Below are 20,875 nucleotides of genomic sequence, written 5' to 3'. Positions count from 1 at the left end.
AAAATCAGCCATTTGCCATCTTATGAAAGGTTTATTTTTTTCTATCTCATATTAACAGAAATAATTATATTTAAACTTAAGTATTTTACTTTTCAACTTAAAACTGTTCAAAGGACTACACTTATTTCCAAAGCTCTTTTAGGGGACACATAACCAAAATGCTTGTGGGTCAGCACAGCTACTGTGGTCAGGAGCCTCCAGGCCCTCCACAGAGTTCCTTTGAAGCGGGGTAGGCAGTGTCTGGAGGGAAGGAGAGGACATTTTGGGGCTGGAAGTGTTCCAGGCAAGGGGAATATTGTGGATGGAAAGAGCCCAGCGGTGCCTGAGGAGATGTGAACAGCACACAGCAGGGAGAGGGGGAAGGGGGCAGCAGGGCCAGTGAGGGCCCCGTAGCAGGAGCACGCCGTTGGCACCTCATTCCATACATCCTGCCTGGGCACCTCCCACAAGGCCCGGCCCACATGTCGGATCCAGCAGCAAAGCTCCTGGTCTCCGGAGCATCCATGCTGGTGATGTGGGGCCAGATATTTGGGGAGACTCATCTGGCAACAAGGGACAGGGGACCAGGAGATGCAGGACACTGCAGGGACGGCAGTCAGCTGAGGGCCAACAGGATCGTCTTCAGCAAGGGGTGAGAGCTTTGAGCAGGAGGCTGCAGAGGCCCTGGGCAGCAGCTATGGCCCATGCAGTGTTTAAAGAGAAAAACCGACTGACCTTGGTTATTGTTGGTGGTGAAGTTTAGAGAAGTGGGCAGGCTCAGAGAGGCCCCCAACTTCAGGCTGCCATGTGCTGCACAGGAGGCCTGAGCTCAGGCAGCTGGGGGACAGGAGGGGCCGCGCGGGCTCCCTGAGGAGATGGAGGGGCCAGGCAGTGGCAGACGCCAGCGAGAGGCAGAGGCTAATGTCAGTGACGACGGTAGTGGGGAGCAGACAGAGGCCCCGGATGGAATGGGAATGAGGGGTCTGGCGGTGCAAGTCTTAGAGAAACTGGTGTGCTGGGCCAGGGAGGTGATGGGAGCTGAGGGTGGAGGAGCCAGATGACTGGGGCTGGGTACCTAGGAGGCAGAAGACCAGCTGCCAGGCCAGAGCCTCTGGATAAACAGCTGGTGGCAGCCCAGGCTCTCTAAACAGTGTGGCCTATCCCCAGGCTTCCTCCCTTTGGTCTCCAGGCTTCTCCTAAGCCAGCCAGAGGCCCTAGAGAAATAGGATACTGCAACTTGTAAAGCTGCCATCAAACCTGGGGGCGAATGCTGAGGTTAAATTCTAAGTGTAACCCGATTTATAGTGACCCTCTTTGAAAGGGCTGGTGAGTGCCTGGAGCAGGCATGACGGCCATGAAAGGCAGGCCACCTGCCACAGGGGCAGGGCCGCACTCCAAGCCTGTTGGCACAGAGTGGTGTTGGCCCTTCCCTGGCCACACAGTGTTCAGAGGAGAGCAGCAGCCCTTCCGCACCACTGGGTAGGGGTCTGCCCTTTCCTTCCAAGGGGCTGCTGGTGGGGAGGAGACATGAGCTTTGGATCTGCCCATTTGGTGAGCTGGCCGCTGGCCCTGGGCAAAGGCCGGTGTCTGGAGGGTAAGGCAGGACGCAGCGCAGGGCTAGGGAGGACTGGGCAGCGGAGCCTGCCGGTGGACAGGGCGCTGGCCCTGCTTCCTCCCGGGTGCTCTGCACCCTCCTCTGCCCGAGAACGCACGCACCAGGCACAGCCCCTCCCACTGCAGAATCATGTTCGCAGAGCAGAAGACAAGTCTAATATCAACTGTGAAATCATATTTAAATGTAAGTTCCATGCTAACTTTCCTGCATCACTATTTTTCCATATTCCCACTTCAATTCATTTATCTACTGCTGTTTCAAATTTCTCATTTCCAACTCTAATATGGTAACCAACTGAGGACACGCGTTTTCTGGTCTGTCCTCTCCATGCCGGTGGAGACATTTTCTCTATGGTGAGCCGAATTCTCTCTTTCAAGCTTGCCCAGTGGGTCCTCACCACGGCGCCTCCTGTGGCCCTCAAGGCTGCAGCTGCCCCTTAGCTCCAGCTTTCCTTCCCCTCCCTGCTCCTCCCTCCCTCCCTCTCTCCCTTCCTTCCTCAGCAAATCCCCTTCTTGGGGCCCATCTGCAGGTGCTACCTGTCAACAGTCAGATGGGAGGGCCTTTTATGGAAATTTAAACATCAGCTCTGACCTGAGCTACTCGGGATGAATTTGCAAATCTTCTAAGTGGCAACTATTAATCTACTCTTCTCTGTCAGCTTAGCATTCTTTGAGTTCTGAAGTGACAAGAACATCTTCTGGAGGGTTATTGACAGTCTCTGCGGCTTTCCAAGCCTGGGGCTCATGGAGGCTCTGCTGCGTGGCCAGACCCATCCCCCAGGACACCCCCATCCCCCAGACACCTCCTGCTCGCCCACCCACACCCCAATCAAGCCTCTCCTCAGAACTTCCTGAAGCAAAGAACACCCTGTTCTCTTTCTCAATAGGACCCAGAGTCACACTTTGTCCCCAGGGCCACTGTCACCATAGTCTCTGAAGGAAGGCTGCCCCCTTTCTGACGCCCCTCTTTCTCCCACCCCCAGTCCTCTAATGGGTTATCTGTGTAATGCTGCCACTGGCTGGCCTCCCGGTCAACACCTCCGGAGGCTACTCAGGGCCCGGTGGCGCTGATCCCTAAACTGGGTGCCACATGCCCTCCCGTTACTCCCCCTCCTCAAGCTCTCCTGCTGGTCCTGAATGGTTTTCTCCCCCTACGCTGAGCTCCTCTTCAGTCCTAATCACCAGGCGGGCTCTTCCCCACGGCCCTGCCAGGCTCCGGGCCTCCGCCTAAGCCCACGGGCTCCCGCTTCTGCCCGCGCCCTGTCAGGTCCCATCTGACTCCAGGACCGGCGCGTGGCCGCCCTCGCTCCGCTCAGCGCCTGCACTAGAATAAACAAATCAATACCAATCCTGGACCGAAAAATAAAGTTAAGAAAGGTCTCAGTGCAGCCGGGTGCTGGCTAACGGCTGGCTCCCCAGGAACGGCGCCCTCCGGGGGGCAGGGGCTTCCCGCTCGGCACCGCGCTGGGGCGGGGCCTGGGAAGGTGCTCTGCCCGCACTGGGCACTCAGTGCCCGCTCGCCGGCCTGACTCGTCGTTCTCATGTCCCTGCTATGCCCAGTTCCAGACTGGATTTCTTTCTGTCTTCTCTAACTTGTGATGTTAACTGCACAACCATCTTTAGCCCATTTAACCAATTGTTTTAACACAATATGCAAATGGCTCTTACTCCCAACACACCTGACAATACTGACAGCAAATATCTGCTGGCTGTCAGATGTTTCCTACGACGTTGCCCCTTGAGAAATCATAACCCCTCCTCTCCTGAACCCACAGAGCCCATGGTAGACCCTGCCATCTAAGTTAGGGGAACCTAAGCCCTGGGTAGTCCAGCCACTGGCTGTCCGATGGAACTCCCCCGCAGTGAGGTGGGCGTGCATGTGACCAGACATGAAGAACGAGGGCCGCCTCGGAGCCACCGTCGGTCTGCAACACTGGAGTCCCAGAGTGTCACTGAAGTGGCAGGCAGCGTCAGTGCAGGTTCTCAGAGCACCTCCAGAGAGCCCAGCGGCTCGGCCAGATTCAAAGGCAGCACACAGGAAACAGTTGATTTTATCGTCATAGATTATTTGGTGAAGATTCTAAGTGAAAAAGGGTGTTTTACAAAAGGAAAGATGGGTGAGGCCTAGAGCTGACAGAGAGGCAGGGGGTGCAGTGGCATCACAGTTTGTTGGCTAAGGCAGGGCAGAAGTTGGGAAGAGGGCAGGATGAGTGTGACATCTGGAAAAGGCACGGTGGGAGGAGCCGAACGTGAGTGAGGTTTCGATCCAGGATGTGTGAGCATGTTCATTCGTTCATGCCCCAAACACGATGAGACACCTCCTGCGTGCCCCACTGCGCGAGTCCTGGCCCCTTAGAGGAAGAACCACCCGGTGAGGAGCAGACACGTCAAGCAAGGAGCCCTGGGCAGATGAGGAGCCTTGAGGTGCCGAGGACAGCTCCTGGCCAGCTGGGGCAGCCGGGCATGCTTACTGGCAGGGAGCCGTCTGAGCTGAGTTGAGACAGGTCAGAGGAGGGGTCCTTGGTGGAGAAGGGCGGGGGGAGCACTACAGGCTCTCAAGGAGGGCGATGACAGAGAGAGGAGGAGGGGGCGGGGACAGTGGGGCCAGAGGCCCCGCCCAGGGGCATACTGAGCTGGCCCACACCAGGACAGGCAGCCAGGGGCTCTGGGCAGAGTAAACACTTGAAGGAGTATTTCTTAAATTATAAACATTACAAAAGGAATAATACATGCTTCTGGTGACAAATAACCATTAAGTGTCTAAAGAAAGATGACGACAAACCCATAAACCTTGAAATACCCCGGTGTGGAATTTAGCAATTTGGGAAAGACATGAAAGAATTATTTTTAACAAGTAACAGAACTTGGTAAGAGACTCGCTGAAGACTGACACAGGAACAGGTCGTGTCTGCAGTGACCCTAAAGATTCTCTGGGAGCACAGGGACTGGCAGACTGCGGTGCCCAGCAGGCGGTGGCAGTGAGCCCGGGGGCTCCAGGCTCTGCCACCACTGTGGGCCTGTACTCAATACCCCTTCAGCCCCTTCTGCTGTTGCTGGTGAGCACAGACACTGCCCAGGCACTGTACCACTCAGTCCCTACTGGCAGGGCCTCCCAGCCGAGCGGGACAGGAGGTGCAGAGGTGCCCCTGCCTGCTATGTGTTTACTTTTCTGCAAAGGGAGGGGATGGTGTGCTCAAGGTCACACAAGTGGCAAGATTCAACCTCAGGGCAGAGCAGCTCAAAAGCCTGCCTCACACAGAAAATTATAATAGCATGTCTTCACTAATACGACAGGTGTGTAAGAAATTAATTTTGCTGGAAGGGAAAGGTCAAGGAAGGTCAGAGAGGAAGAAGTACATAAACTAGACCTGGAAGGCTGGGAGACAGACAGACGTCTTCCAGGTGGAGAGGACAAAGCAGGACTTCCAGGTAAAGGTCCAGGCCGTGACACCTCGCTGCCGGCAGCCTGTCCCCTGTGCACTCCGGTCATACAGTGAGGGACTCCGCTCGCCCCTCCATAGAATGGTTGCTGGCTCAGTCATCTCAGTTCCTAATCTCCCCCAGCCTTGATGCTAGCAGGGTAACAGTGCAAAGCCGACACGAGCCAGGTGCTGGACTGCAGACTTGGAATTCAACATCCTGGTGTGCATGCCTCACCATCATCATCTTGTGCAAGGCTAGGGTTCCTTCCCTCCAGACCCCAGGCACCTTCAGATGTGCACACGTTGCAGAGGGGCATCCAGAGAGGGGGCATGCGGGCGATCCTGACTCTGCTCTTGGGATCAGGGGTGGGAAGTGAGGCTGCCGTGAGGAAACTGGCTCCTTCACCAGTGGCCGTGCAGTTGGGACTGGGCCCAAAGCTGCCTACCCGACTCTAGAGAGATGCAGAAGGGCAGACAGGCTTTGGAGCTTCTGCTCTTCTGCATGGAGACTGGAGGAGGCAGCCTATGGCTTTGGGAGTGGTCACTACCACAGGGGAGGGGGTGCCATCTAGAAACGGCCTGCCACACCTCCAAGTCCCTCTTCCCAGGGCCTCTCTGCAGGTGCAGCAGCCATGTCCTGAGTTTCTCTTTGCTCAGAACCTTGTGATTCAATTTCCTTACTCGAAACCTTTCCAAGACCACAATACCCCTCAGAAAGGATGTGACCAAAAGTGAAGGAAGCGTACAGGGCAGATCCGCATGACTGATTTATGCAAAACCATTACCACAGCCGCCGCATCATTCTCCCTTCCCCTTTTCGGCAATCATGTATTCCATTAGTCCGTTTGATTGCTGCTGCTCACCAAGGGGCACCTTGGCTGAACCAGCTTCACTGGCCTCCGGATCTCTCCCAGGAGAGGCGCTGGCTAATTTGGAGTGTAGTCATGTGCATGAATCCGACACACCCACTACCTGGGTGTCCTTTTCTGTGGCTGCTGTTTGTCATCACTGTGCCTTCCCTCTCTGGGAGCCATCATTATCGACGTGTTTGACACAGTCTGGGGTGTGCTTTTCTCCATGAACCCTGGAAAGGATGTACACAGGTGTACTAGCCCCTCCTCGGGATGAGGCTAATTCTCGGCTGGCCATTGGCTGCTCATCAGAGGGATTCCCCAAGCACTATTTGCTCAACATATCTTCAAGGTTTTTAAAAGCAGAGAAGCCTCTGCTAATGCTCCCAAGTTGGTCTAAGAGTCCACTGTGAATTGTAGTGGAAACCAGGAAAATGTAATAAATGTTGATAAATGACTGTACCTTGCTTTCCTAGTTTCTCCTGAGTAATTTTCACAGGCTGCTTTCATGCCAACCAATACAAACAGGGTTTCTGATTCAAGCTTTCAACTTAACATTTACAAGGTGATGTACCTTTAGAAAATAGATAGCTACCTCTCAATGGTATCTGCCCATAAGTCTGACACAAAGATATGGCTCCTGAATTAAACCACCCTGAAGACCTTCTATGTTCCTTTCACAGTGTCTGGTGTGTCTGATCACACAGCCACTCAGCATTCAATAAACACAAGGTAATCCTGATGATGGTGACAGTAAGACCTTTCTTAGACTTGTCTCAGTAGAGTCCCTCTATGGACTGTGGATGTTTTATTTTTGTTGCTTTAAAAATGAAGACCAAGCGTTTCCAGCAAAGCATCTCTTTTTAAAAGCCAAAGTCTGTGCATCTGAATAGCCCACAACATTGTTTTCAGCTCAGGTACCTATTTCATAGAGAGACTGTTCCAGATTATAAGCAGCACTTTTTCAATACTGCTTAGGGGTGATAGGATACCCAAATAGTTTTACAGATATATGTATTCCTCATAGGTACAGGAGTACATTTCTTGACACTGCTAATATATGACAACAGTTATAACTTTCCAATGTCAATTTCCCATATTCACATGGACCAGGGCACCTACAAATAACTAGAACTCCACTGCTTGGAAGGTTCTGGAAAAAGCGCCTTTCCAACATGTACCACCCCTGGCAGCCCTGGAATTCCTGGATGCCGTTTATCCTGTGTGAACACTCTAGCTCCGGGGACAGTGATTCACTCTCTCTTCTTAATTAATTTGGCCCTGAAGTGTTAGAGGTATCTATTATTTTTGGAAAACTAAGAAACAACAAAGGGGAGTTGTCTCCGTTCCCAGGAATAACCTGGTAGATGTGGTCTTATCAAGGTCCCCTCCCACAGGACAGGCATCAGGACAGCCTGGCTGTGACGCTGCTCGCCCTGGAGGTGAACATGTGTGGTGTCCGCGGTGGGCAGTTCTTCACTTTGTCCAGGTGAAGTGTGTCTGTTTCGTCTCCCCAAGGGCTCCAGCTGCATGGAGATTTCAGGCCTCACTCCTAACTGCTAGCTCAGCAGAGGGACACTGAGATCCTTCTCACACGGTGGCTGTCTATCTGTCGCGCTGCCTGGCAGCTCCTGGGCCTCACCTGCTCAGGGTCTGCGGGCGCCCTCTCCTGGGCCAGTTGTCAGGCGCAGAGTCACTGCTGCCCAGGGCAGTAGGCCTGAGGACTGTGGGTGTTTGGAACATGCTTTTCCTCTGTTCCACTTTCCCACTGTGTCCCTTTCCTTCTCTTTTCCCAATAAAATATTTTGTAATAGATATTTATTTATAAAGATGCCTATAAAAAGTCTTCTTTTATAATTATGTGGCAAATTAAATAGTTTTCTGTTCTTTTTCTGTCTCACTGGAAGGAAACTTTTTAAGATCTAGTTCTCTAAACCTGGCTGTAAAGACAGAGCCAGGGAAGTGAAGGGACTTGCTGGGGCGCACAAAGCCTGTTGGGGCGAGGCTGGCACCAGCGCGGGGACCCCGTGGTCCACACTCAGCAACGCCCTCCCTTCCTCACACCCACTCCTCTCTGTCTTGGCTCAGTTCCCAGCCCCCCGCCCCTGTGTTATGACTGTTTTCAGAGCTTCCACCTGGTCCCTGCACTCCTCCTTCTCCTTAGTCTGACTCCTCTGAGGCACCTGGCCTCCATCGATTATCCGCATGTGACATCCTTAAACCCTGCATGTGTGTGTGGATGGCTCTTTACCCACCCTGCAGCCTGTCAGTGCTTTCTCGTGGCAGACTGCTTGCAGACGGTCTCAGAGCCATCTCAGCCTCTCCCCGAGGTGTTGGGCACTACGACGCCACCATCAGTCCCACCTCGCTCCTAACACCCGGGCTGTCCCAGGTGGTTCCTGAGAGCTGAGTTCCCTCTAACACGGGCAGTGAGGGTCCCCGCTTGTTGTCATGGAGGGGCTGCTGTGCGCTGGGACATGCAGATGCCATGACATGTCTCTGCCTCAGAACCGCAACGCAGTGGGGGCGCAGACAGAGCCTCTGCGGGGACTCTCCAATCCACATGCTCCAGGCTCGCATGATGTCCTGTGCGGGGTCCCACTGCTCCAGGGCTTCTCTTCTCTCTGGCTCACATGGAGGCCTGCCCCTGCAAGTGCCACCTGTGCCCTGCACGCACCACACAGAGTACCCAGGTGCCACCTGAAAGCTGGTCTGCTGTGGTTATTTCCATTCCCAAGCAGGTTGTATCTGTGAGCACCCCTCCCTGCCCCATCACTGCCGTGCAACAGCCCCGGATGGTTTCTCTCTGCCTGGTGCAAATGGGAGCTGGAGGGCCAGAGCCGGGTCTCTGCAGGTCCTGAGCTCTCCAAGGACAGGCTTGCCTGTCCATTTCCTCCCTGTCTTTCTGAGTCTCTGCCATCAGAGTGTTTGCTTCATTTCTGGTGTGACCGACGGGGAGCCGTGGCCTTGGGAGCCAGCCATGACTGCTTGGAGATGTGCCTTTGGGGCCCGGAGGACATGCACTAGAGGCTGCTGCGGGGAAAATCCTTGGGGAGCTGCAGAGGCTGTGATTGGATCCAGTGGGGAGGTCTGGGAAATAATTATCACCAGGCCAGGAAGGAGCATTTTTTTTTAACAGAGTCCATGTGCCTGTTTCTGTTTTTCCTTCACTAGAGCCACATGTTGCCATGGGAACAAGGACAGCACTGAGAGCCCACAGCCACTCATCGGCCTGATGGAGGCCTGTAAATAAATTCTGCCTCACTCCGGGCTCCTTGCTGGGAGGTCCTGGAGGGCAGCTCAAGCAGCCACTCGCAGACTTCCCATCCTGCTGGCATGGACCCTCCTGCGGCAAGCTCATGAGCTCATTAGTATTCCCCCCACGCGAGCACTGAGCGCGCGTGCAGAGGGATCTGCGAACCCCTGCCCTGCAAAACCCTCCACGACCCAAACTCACTCATGTCTTTCCAATCCCAAAGGGCCAGGATCATTCGATCCATTTTATAGATAAGGAAAACCCCACCTCAGAACCCAGCCCCTGCGTCCGCCCACATCAGCAGCTGCTGCTTCGGTTCACTCCACGGCTCTTCCCTTCCTGCCACTGGGGGTCTGCCAGCAGTGCCCTGGGAGCTAAGGCGCCTTTGTGTGGGCTGGTTCTGTAGGCAGCGAAGCTGCGATACCCCTAACGCAGGGCTGTGCCTTGGTTTCTCTCCTAGCTCTAGCATGGCCACTGCATGAAGCGTGCCTGCCTGAACCATCTGCTCACTAGCATCTGACTTGGATAACTGAGCCAGGTCAGAGCTGGGCTCATTTCTGTAGCTTTTGTACTTATTATGTCTTTTATGTGAGGTGGAGCAGTCTGGATGTTAAGAGCCAGACTGCCTGGAATCAAATCCTGGCTCTGCCACTCACCAGCAGGGTGACCTTGTATGAATTTCTTAATATCGCTCAGCTTCAGTCTCCTCATCACATTTTCCTTTTTGCTAAAGGAAACAAAACTTTGTTATTGTAAGAACCATGCATTACAATTGCATAAAATGCAAATGTATAGCTTGTTGAATAAACCCCACTCAGGTCCAGAACCAGAAACACTGCTGGTGCCCAGCATCCTTCCACGTGGCCCTTGCCCTGGTCCAAGCCTCTCCACGCCAAGGAAACCAAAATTCTGGCTTTAATAATAATCATGAATGTTCTTTAAAAAAATAGTTTTACCAGCTGTGTAGGCATCCTTAAATGGTACAGCTTAGTTTTGCCTGCTTTTGACATTCATCTGCGCAGAGTCCTACTGTGTGCATTCTTCCGTGTCTGGCTGCTTTCCTTCTGCTGTTGCACCGCAGCCCGACAGGGGACACATCAGGCCTGCTTGCCCGTTCTCCTGAGGATGGCTGGTCGGGTGACATTCCACTTGGGTCTGGTATGAATGCTGCTACCATGACATCCTCATTCCTGAACTTGAATAAGATTTTCTTAGAGAATATGTATAGATGCAAAAGTGCGCAGCCACAGGGTAGGTGTGCACATACTCAACTTCAACAGATCCTACCAAACTGTGCTCTAAAGTGGCTTTATCGGCTTATAGTCCCCTTAGACGAGAACTGCCTGTGGCTCCCCATCTCTACCAGCATTTGGCATTGAGCTTCCTCATGTTTAAAATGTGGGTGAGAGCAGAACCCACTTCACATATGAGGTTTAGATAGTGTAATAAACATAAGGGGCTTGGAATAGGGCCTGGCACATGTTAAGTGCTCAGTAAATACTAGCTGCTATTACAATTTATAATAATGATCATTACAAGGGTCTTAAACTAGGAGATGCTGAGCTATCTGGCATGCATGCTTTTCCATTTTTAAAAGTCTCTGTTTTAAGAAGCCTCTCAGCATGACTAACAGGAATGCCGTGGTCTCTGGGTGCTGAAGCTGTTGCAGTAAGCCCTTTGCTTTACTTGGCTGGCTTGCAGGGCAGGCAGAGAGACGGACAGATGGGGTGATCCATTCCCTCAGCCAGCCAATAGGTACTCTAAGCTTCCATGCGCCAGGCCCATGCCCGCTGGCCAGGCTACAAAGATGAAGACGAGCCCGTCTTCCTCCTCAGCTATGTGAATTCAGTGAGTGAAATGGACGCCTGTGTGCAGCCTGCAGGCTGTCAACCCCATCCTCAGTTGCTGTCACTGACGTGGCGTGACTTTCACGTGGTTTCCTGTGAGCAGGAGCCCAGTCTTTCCATATTGTACAGCATCAGCTTTCCTACAGTCCTTCGTAAGCCCCAGAGGCTGCCTGTGCTCCCAAGCTCTCTGCCGACTGAAAACCACTCCAGAACTTGCTCTCAAAACCAAGTTTCCGTAAGAGCGATGAAAAGAAACAGGAACAACTTCTTACTTCTTTTAATACACTGACTTTCATAGGTACACAGACACATCTCATTCGGACCCGGCCTCCTCTCTTGATGGATGCAGGTCTGTGCCTTTGTTACTTTGCCATGATGATTAATGGAAGGAAAATGAAGGCGTCCTTGAGAGGCACGTGTCTCTGCGGCACAGTCACGAACTGAAACTTCAGACCCACCGTGACATGTGTGGTGTCATCAACCAGACCCAGTTTCCCACCTTTTTCAGACAAGAGAGACTTAGAAAGGGTAGCAAAGTCAGCCCCCTGAGTAACTCAGAGTCGATCCGCGGTCGGCGCAGGGGGCGCCCATGCTGGATGAGCCCACACCTGCTAGGCCGGCCACTGAGGGAACGGCGAGGAGGACCTTTAGGGCTACAGGCACTGGCGAGACTCAGATGAACGAGACCCTAAGACCCCGTAAGCAGGGTGGGACGGGCGGTGGGCGCACTGACAGACAAGCTGACGGGTGCCTGCCATCTAGTGCTGGCGGGAGAGGAAGACAAAGGAGCCCTGGGGAGCGGGCAGGGGAGGGCGCGCAAAAGGGCAAAGACAGCAGCGTGAGGCGCGTGAGCCCGGCCAGCACTGGGAGATCACAGGGCGGAGCCCGACAGATCCCACGCTGGTGCGAGGCAGAAGGACAATGCTTGGCCAAGTTAAGGTAAGTGACAGGACGGTGCCAAGTACATATGGGGCAGGAGGCCACTGAAGGAAGCGGTGGAGTCTTTAAGGTAAGCATTAGGGCTGACAGAAGTCATAAACGGAGCTAAAAAACTAAACGAATTCATCGCTGTGGTGCTCACAAAGGAAGATGAGAGGCAGACACCAGCAGCAGACACACACTTCCCAGAGGAGAGGATGAAATGCCGCAGGAAGGCAGAAGTGCGCCACAACAAGCGATCAAGACATCTGAACCTCCACAGACCGTAGAGGCTGCTGGCACCTGAGAGCCACAAGGACAGCAGGAAGTGGGGCAAGTGAACACACAGCAGACGAACGGGGAGCCTTGCATGTGGGGAGGCCTGGCCAATTGGGGCAAGACAGATGCATGCCCACCTCAGGCAAGAAGTCCCAACCTGTTCAGCACAGAGGCCTCTGCTAGTCCGGTAGCAGCCCTAGTGGCACAGGTGCCAGCAGCTCTGGCCACGTCCAATCAGTGCAGGCCGCTTCCCCCCAAAGCAGCCCACCCACCACCGCCTCTGAATGCCCTTCAGTTCACAGGAGCCTCCACACTGCACTTTCCCCACCACCCCCATCTCTGCACAAGTCTCTCCGGATGGCGTAGCACCCATAGGAAACATCCTTACCTGGGAGATGTGGTGAAGAGCTTACGCACCCACATTTCCCTTTCTGTTAACCACACAGTGTTTCCTTCCCAAGTTAAAAACCATTCCATCTGTGCTTCCAAGTAGCACAAGGTTTTGGGCTGGTAACATTCAGTATGTAACGGTCCTGGCTCCACGGAAACGAAGGCCACTGATACCACTTGGCAAACAGGTAATGACAGACTGAGGAAACCCTGCCTCCATGCCACCCTGCTCTCCACCAGGAGAAAGAGGTGCCAGGCCCCACTCTCCTGGGGGCATGGTTTGGCTCCCCTGGGACTGCGGATCAGGGCTGCCCAGGACCCCCGCCCACCCTGGTTTCCTGACTGCCCCACGTCCTTTCCCAGCTGTTGGTGCCGCCCTGTTTCCCGTGAGCGCTACCTCTCCCTGGAGTCCTGCCTGCCTAGCCCACGTCAGCCCCTCCCTTAGTGCGACCCCTGGCCCTCCTGCTTCCAAGCCTGCCACACTGAGCTCGACACTCTACCGCTGCCCTCCAGGACAGGTGACGCTACTTTTTCCGAATGAGGTCCCAGAACTCGGTATGCTGCTGTGAAGACGATCTCTTTGAGGGTTTGCTATATTCTTGATGCCCAGTGAAATTTCTTTTTTTTTTGTGCTTTTGTTCTCTCAGTATGACAGTTTATGGATCTTGCCTTACGATCCTGTTCATTATGTAGTTTACGATTTAAGATGATTCCCAGTTGACAACACTACATGGAAGCTTTTCCCTGATCAATAACTGACTCAGTGAAGTATCTGAGAGAGCTGCTCATTAGCCAAGTGGGATAGATCACCAGTTACCTGGTGCCTTAGTAGTCAACCCTTTTAAACTGCCTGGTCTAGTCTCCAAGTAGGGTAGCAAAGGGGTTGGGGCCCCTCGGCACAGAGCAGGAAAAGAGGAGCTTGCACTCCCACCTTGAGCTCTGTAATGGGAAACTATTCTTCACCTAGCCACTGGGGTGACGGGCTGGGCTGAGAGCTGGAAGACCTGGTCAGACTCACTCCAGCGCCGCCCAGCCTCTCTGACTTCAGAATCCCTCCTGTCATGATACAAATTTGCAGAGTCCCACATAGAAGTTAAAGAAAAAATTGATCTTTTTTGGTGGTGGTGGTGGGATGCCTTATATAAAAAACAAGTGGCTATAAATGAAAAATATTGTATTTTAGCTAAACTATGAAAGATAAATTTCAATTATTTTCCAATGTAGTAAGTAAAAAATACATATTAATATAAATTTAAATAGTGAGAAAAACTGGGATTGATTGGCAAAATTGAATCAAATACGTTTGATTTGGGGCTCAAATATATATTAAAATGCAGATTCATATTTACTTTTGCGACATCATCAAAAAGAGGAAAAAGTGCTTTTATGACCCGATGTTTAGAATTCTTTAATTTTGTGCTTTGAAATTATCAACAGGTTCATTTATAATTTTCAAGCTTGTTTTGAAGTGAAGAGGTAAGAGAACAAGTTTCAGGCTCTTCTCTGCAAGAAAAACATTCTGAGTGTGTATCATTTTTACTCTAAATAAATAAAAAGGGCAAAATGAATATACATCATCACAATATTTTCACTTTTTAAAACACTCTGAAGGACCAGGAACACCTTGATGTGCTCTTGGAGAATTCTGATCTGACAAAACACAATGCACGAACCGGGACCAGCTGTGTGACGTGCAGGGCTCAGGGTAAAATGAAAATGCAGAGCCTCTTGTGCAAAAAGCAAGAAAAAGCTTTTCCTTTTCTCCCAAAGTCTATCCCTTGACCTGTCTTGGGGCTTTCATCTGCTATTTAATGTTGTACTCTCTGGGCACAGGCGAGCTCCTTAAGCGTGGTTAGACCCCCACCAGCGCCCAGGGTCCTACTCTGACTCTCAGGCAGGATCCACACCAGCCCCTGACTTCCGCTGCACACACACTGGGGCCACCACTGGGAGGGAGGATGGCAGTGGTCTGGGGGCAGGCTGAGGAGCACAGGGGCGCTGGGCAGCAGGGGTGAGGGAGTGAGTGGCTGAGAAGGGGCAGAGGCCGGTATGGGAACAAAAATGTCAAGCCCCTGGTATATGCTCCAGTGTCCTGTGGGGCTTCTCTTATTCAAAGGTAAATTACTAAGAATTTCAAGGTGGTGCTGGACAGCATTAATCTCCAAACACAAAGCCCCCTTCTGGGTATGGAGCCCCATGCAACTGTCCTGGTCACATGCCCTTGAAGTCAGTCCTGGAAGGACCTGAGAAAAACCATGTTAAGGTGAAATTACAGAACTGGCACTACTTTTATGCCTTTCACTTACCTCTTGAGTTCCAACCTTACTGTTCCTTATGATTCCTCTGCCAGTGGCCCTTCAGAGGTACACACTGAACACATATGACTGCATAAAAGCCAAGCAGACTAGCTCAATAGCACAGCCATCTGCTCGACACAGCCTCTCACCACCAGAGCTTACTCAGTACTCATGGAGAACAGAAAAGGTAAGCAATTAAGTTTCAGGTTGATTTTTTTAAACTTTCAAAATTGAAATAGACACTATTCTCACCTGAAATGGTGTGAGTGCATCTTGAGGTGCCTCTGGGAACCCCATGGGAATCTATACATTTGCAGGGACACCAGTCCAGGCTCAGTCCTGGTTTACACTTGCTGTCCTACTGCAGTTATTAATGGGGCCCTTCCCCATACTCAGGTGCCCTGGTTTCTCTACTGTGGGCACTGTCTTCCCTTTACTGACACAGAAGAACCCAGTATATTTCTCTGGAGCCATTTCATTCCAGAGAAAACAGCATGGCAATGTGAGGCCCAGGCACCACACCTGCCTGCTGCCCTGGCCATGGGCTCCAAAATGGGGGAAAACCTGCTCCGCACAACCCACAGGTGAAGGGACATCTGCAAACAGCATGGTCCACAGGAGTGACTGCCGGCCCCCGGGATTCTGGCCAAGGCAGCCAGGAGGAGAAGTATGGAAAGAAGAGGCTCAGTTATAAACAGTTATGTGCAGCCCAGCACAGGACCAAGTGGACAGAGGCATCTAGCAACTGTGTGCCATGGCAGTCCCTGTGGGGCAGGGGCACAGGGGTTCCTTAAACACCATGCTCAGAGGGCCAAGGGACCTTGGAAATAGCTGTTGTCTGGGAGGGCGGAGGACAGGGTGTTTGACACCTCAAGGTCTCTGTGACTGCCGATTCCGCTGAGAGGCTGGGAGGTAAGCAAAGCCATAGGAGTTGGCTTTCATTTGCTAATGAAGAACATCCAGAAATGATCATGATATCCCCACTGTGCAAGAGCAGGATTTTCTTCTGTACCAAGCTATCTGAACAACAGGCCATTAGCAGGAAGAACAGACAGTTCCACTTCAGTTCGGATGTGGCACCTACCTGCACCTCAAGAACTATCACAGCACCCCCCACGGAAGGGGTCCCTTACCTGCACCTCAAGAACTATCACAGCACCCCCCATGGAGGGGGCCCCTTACCTGCACCTCATGAACTATCACAGCATCCCCCACGGAAGGGGTCCCTTACCTGCACCTCATGAACTATCACAGCATCCCCCACGGAAGGGGTCCCTTACCTGCACCTCAAGAACTATCACAGCACCCCCCATGGAGGGGGCCCCTTACCTGCACCTCATGAACTATCACAGCATCCCCCATGGAGGGGGTCCCTTACCTGCACCTCATGAACTATCACAGCATCCCCCACGGAAGGGGTCCCTTACCTGCACCTCATGAACTATCACAGCATCCCCCACGGAGGGGGTCCCTTACCTGCACCTCATGAACTATCACAGCATCCCCCACGGAAGGGGTCCCTTACCTGCACCTCATGAACTATCACAGTATCCCCCACGGAGGGGGTCCCTTACCTGCACCTCATGAACTATCACAGTATCCCCCACGGAAGGGGTCCCTTACCTGCACCTCATGAACTATCACAGCATCCCCCACGGAGGGGGTCCCTTACCTCATTTGCTGTGTTGTGCGTTCCAACGATTCGGATGAAGGAGGCAGGCTGCCTTTCAAAAGTCACTGACTGCCAGGACCTGTGAAGGGAGCACAGTTTGCCTGGTTAGACGGGATAGTTACCCTGCCCCTGAAGGAGCCGGTCACACTGACGGGGGAGGCTTGGGGGCGAGGATAGCTCCAGGTACGGAGACAGCAGGTAAGCCGCGCCCTGGCAGGTAGGCCCAGAGAGCGTCACATCTTGTCAGACAGTGCTCCTGCGTGCATGTGACTTGGGACTCTTAGACAGCTCTCTGTAACCAAGCACAAAGTGCAGGCCAAGATCACATTGTGACAAGAGTGTGGCCAAACAGAACAGTGAGCAAGGGTGGCAGGTGGTCATAAAATACATTTTCTCACCAGTGAACAGGGCCTATCTCCAAGGGCTGTTGACTGAACAGAGGTGCGTCTGAAGGGCAAAGTGACTCTGCTGGGGGTGCTCTGGGAGGAGTGCTCTGAATCAGGGCAGAAATGTGGGTTGGGCAGGGCAGGGCAAGGGGAGGGCTACAGGGCTCCAGCCCTGTAGTTAGAAAAGCGGGGTACACTCATTGCAGCATACCCAGGCTCTTCGGTCGGAACCCTCCTCCCCGTGCAAGTGACAGCACCCGAGGAGGAAGAGGCAGTTCTGCACAGGCTGCCACCCCACCCTTTCCTGCTGCTTCCAAATGCTTCCCCCTGATGGTCTATTCTCAGGACAGGCCAGTCTCTGGTGGGCTCAAAAGCCAGCTCATCTGAAGCCTGCTGGCACAGGCCCTGAACAGACCGGGAGAGGAGGTGCTCTGCCCTGGTTTCCTGCTCACTGCTCATCAGAATGCACCGGAGGCGTGCAGGCACCCACGACTGTAAACTCCAATAATATTTTCTATAATAAATGTGAGGAGTTCACAGTTGTTGCCATCCCTCCTCCGCTCACACAGTGGAAATGCCAGCTGCTGGGAAGCTGTTTCCTGTAATTGTCTAATTACCAAGCAATGCTACCAAAGACAATATATGCATTTGCGGTTTGTTTTTCCCCCTTTGGTTTCAGGTGTTCCGTCTTCTCCCTCACTCTGAGCCTCCCACTGTGACTGATTCACTGCTGCCTGGACACCAGGCCCCTTAAGGTCATTAAAAAGTCATTACCATCCTGTGTGCAAAGTCTGTGCCTCTGAAAGCAGTTTTCTGAAAACAGCATAAGAAAAATCACTCTTTGTAAAAATGCTATCATTCACACATGAAGGTGGTGCCGCCCGACCATCCGCAGAGCGGGCACTCTCGCCCCTTTTTCTCAGCAGGGAGCTGTTTTGTCCCAGACCCATGCGGCTCTCCTGGGGAGTCTGCTGGGTGGGATGCAGCCTGCGGGCTGGGCAGGCCTGTGAGGGAGGCCCTGGGGGGGCTTCACACTGGGCCTCAGCTTCACAGGCCTCACTGTCCGTCCAAGCTGAGCTGTGCAATGGATGGCAGCCTCACGTCCTTCCTCCAGCAGATCAGGGGAAGTGACGGTCCACACTGCGTGGAGCATGAGAATCCCATCCCCATGCCGGAAGGAAGCTAGAGCACACACCACAGCTGGCCCATCACCTGCTTCTCAGACCACCCGTCCCAGCAAGGGAAACAACCAGGACAAGTGATAACACAGGGGACAACCATTAGGTTCAAGACAATTTCACAAAAAGGGCTGGGGTGGAGAGGGGCTGGGAAGGGAGGGGACTTTGTTCTTCTTAGCTTAAAGATTTTGTTCTTAGCTTTCTATTCCCATGACCATCACAAAAACTCTTCAAGCGCTGGACAGAAGCAACAAGTGTCAAAAAATACATGCAGGCGGGGGGAGCCAAGATGGCGGCGTGAGTAGAGCAGTGGAAATCTCCTCCCAAAAACACATAGAGCTATGAAAATATAACAAAGAAAAATCTTCCTAAAATAGAGACCACAGGACACAGGACAACATCCAGACCACATCCACACCTGCAAGAACCCAGCGCCTTGTGAAGGGGGTAAGATACAAGCCCCAGCCCGGCGGGACCCGAGCGCCCCTCCCCCCGGCTCCCGGCGGGTGGAGAGAAACCGGAGCAGTTTTTTTTTTTTGGCGAGCGCTTTTTGGAAGCCTTAGAGGGACGGGCCCCCGTTGCTGGGGAGGCAGGGTGGCGGGACCGGTGAGGAGGTGCCTGGGAACAGCGCCGGAGGACAAAGAATATCCCGCGTTTCTCCCTGCGAGACCTGGGGGCGGGTGCCTGAGACCGGTGCCTGAGGACGGAGGAGGTCGCGCGTTTTTCCCCTTTTTTTTTTTCTCTTTTTGGCAAGCGCTTTTTGGAAGCCTTGAAGGGACGGGGACCCCAGTGCTAGGGAGGCACGGTGGCGGGACTGGTGAGCGGGTGGCTGGGACCGGCGCCTGAGGACAAAGAATATCCCCCGTTTTTCCCTGCGGGACCGGTGGGCGGGTGCCTGAGACCGGCACTTGAGGACAGAGGAAATCGCGCGTTTTTCCCCTTTTTTTTTTCTCTTTTCTGCGAGTGCTTTTTGGAAGCCTAAAAGGGACAGGGACCCCGGTGCTAGGGAGGCAGGGCGGCGGGACTGGTGAGCGGGTGCCTGGGACCGGCACCTGAGGACAAAGAATATCCCGCATTTTTCCCTGTGGGACCGGTGGGTGGGTGCCTGAGACCAGCACCTGAGGACGGAAGAAATCGCGCGTTTTTCCCCTTTTTTTTCTCTCTTTTTGCCAAGTGCTTTTTGGAAGCCTTGAAGGGACAGGGACCCCGGTGCTAGGGAGGCAGGGCGGCAGGACTGGTGAGCGGGTGCGTGGGACCAGTGCCTGAGGACAAAGAATATTGAGCGTTCCTTCCCTGCGGGACCGGTGGGTGGGTGCTTTTTGGAAGCCTTGAAAGGACAGGGACCCTGGTGCTAGGGAGACAGGGCAGCAGGACCAGTGCGCGGGTGCCTAGGACCGGCACCTGAGGAAAAAAAAAAAAATCGCGTGTTTTTTCTTTTTTTTTTCCTTTCTGTTCCCTCTCTCATTGTTGCTGTTGTTGTTTTGGTTTGGAGAGTGCTTTTTGGAAATCTTAAAGGGGCAGGACAGGTCACTTAGACCAGAAGCAGGGAATCTGGGGATCTCTGGGCACTCTAACCCCCTGGGCAGCAGGGAGCACAGAGGCCCCTTACGGAGATAAATAGTCTCCTGGCTGCTCCCCCTCTAACGGGGCTCCACCATTTTGGAGGAACAGCCCCAGCCAGGCCAAGCCCACAGCAACAGTGGAGATAAACCCCAAAGCAACTGGGCAGGAAGCAGAAGCCCTGTCTGCGCACAGCTGCCCAGCACAAGCCACTAGAGGTCGCTATTCTCCCAGGAAAAGGCTACAAACCAACAAGAAGGGAAGCTCTTCCAGCGGTCACTTGTACCAGCTCTGCAGACTATCTCTATCACCATGAAAAGGCAAAACTACAGGCAGACAAAGATCACAGAGACAACACCTGAGAAGGAGACAGACCTAACTAGTCCTCCTGAAAAAGAATTCAAAATAAAAATCATGAACATGCTGACAGAGATGCAGAAAAAAATGCAAGAGCAATGGGATGAGATGCAGAGAAAAATGCAAGAGCAGTGGGATGAGATGCAGAGAAAAATGCAAGAGCAGTGGGATGAAGTCCGGAAGGAGATCACAGATGTCAGGAAAGAGATCACAGAAGTGAAACAATCCCTGGAAGGATTTATAAGTAGAATGGATAAGATGCAAGAGGCCATTGAAGGAATAGAAGCCAGAGAACAGGAACGTATAGAAGCTGACATAGAGAGAGATAAAAGGATCTCCAGGAATGAAACAACACTAAGAGAAATATGTGACCAATACAAAAGGAAAAACATTCGTATTATAGGGATACCAGAAGAGGAAGAAAGAGGAAAAGGGATAGAAAGGGTCTTTGAAGAAATAATTGCTGAAAACTTCCCCAAACTGGGGGAGGAAATAATCGAACAGACCATGGAATTATACAGAACCCCCAACAGAAAGGATCCAAGGAGGACAACACCAAGACACATAATAATTAAAATGGCAAGGATCAAGGACAAGGAAAGAGTTTTAAAGGCAGCTAGAGAGAAAAAGGTCACCTATAAAGGAAAACCAATCAGGCTAACATCAGACTTCTCAACAGAAACCCTACAGGCCAGAAGAGAATGGCATGATATACTTAATGCAATGAAACAGAAGGGCCTTGAACCAAGGATACTGTATCCAGCACGACTATCATTTAAATATGATGGTGGGATCAAACAATTCCCAGACAAGCAAAAGCTGAGGGAATTTGCTTCCCACAAACCACCTCTACAGGGCATCCTACAGGG

The 20,875-nt window shown here is 52.6% G+C and overlaps 1 protein-coding gene across 5 annotated transcripts in view; it reads right to left on the bottom strand.

Moving 5' to 3' along the window:
- Window positions 1–20,875, bottom strand: part of BTBD9 (BTB domain containing 9) — a 504,665-nt gene that overhangs the window by 9,844 nt on the left and 473,946 nt on the right. For all 5 annotated transcript variants that reach the window (XM_073224474.1, XM_073224476.1, XM_073224479.1 and 2 more), the window contains one exon: window positions 16,526–16,604. In XM_073224474.1, coding sequence (XP_073080575.1) covers window positions 16,526–16,604 — 79 coding nt within the window. The remainder of the gene's footprint in view (window positions 1–16,525; window positions 16,605–20,875) is intronic.

This window comes from Manis javanica, chromosome 16 (assembly GCF_040802235.1).
Source record: "Manis javanica isolate MJ-LG chromosome 16, MJ_LKY, whole genome shotgun sequence".
NCBI classification, from domain to species: domain Eukaryota; kingdom Metazoa; phylum Chordata; class Mammalia; order Pholidota; family Manidae; genus Manis; species Manis javanica.
This window is presented reverse-complemented; position numbering and strand designations above follow the sequence as displayed.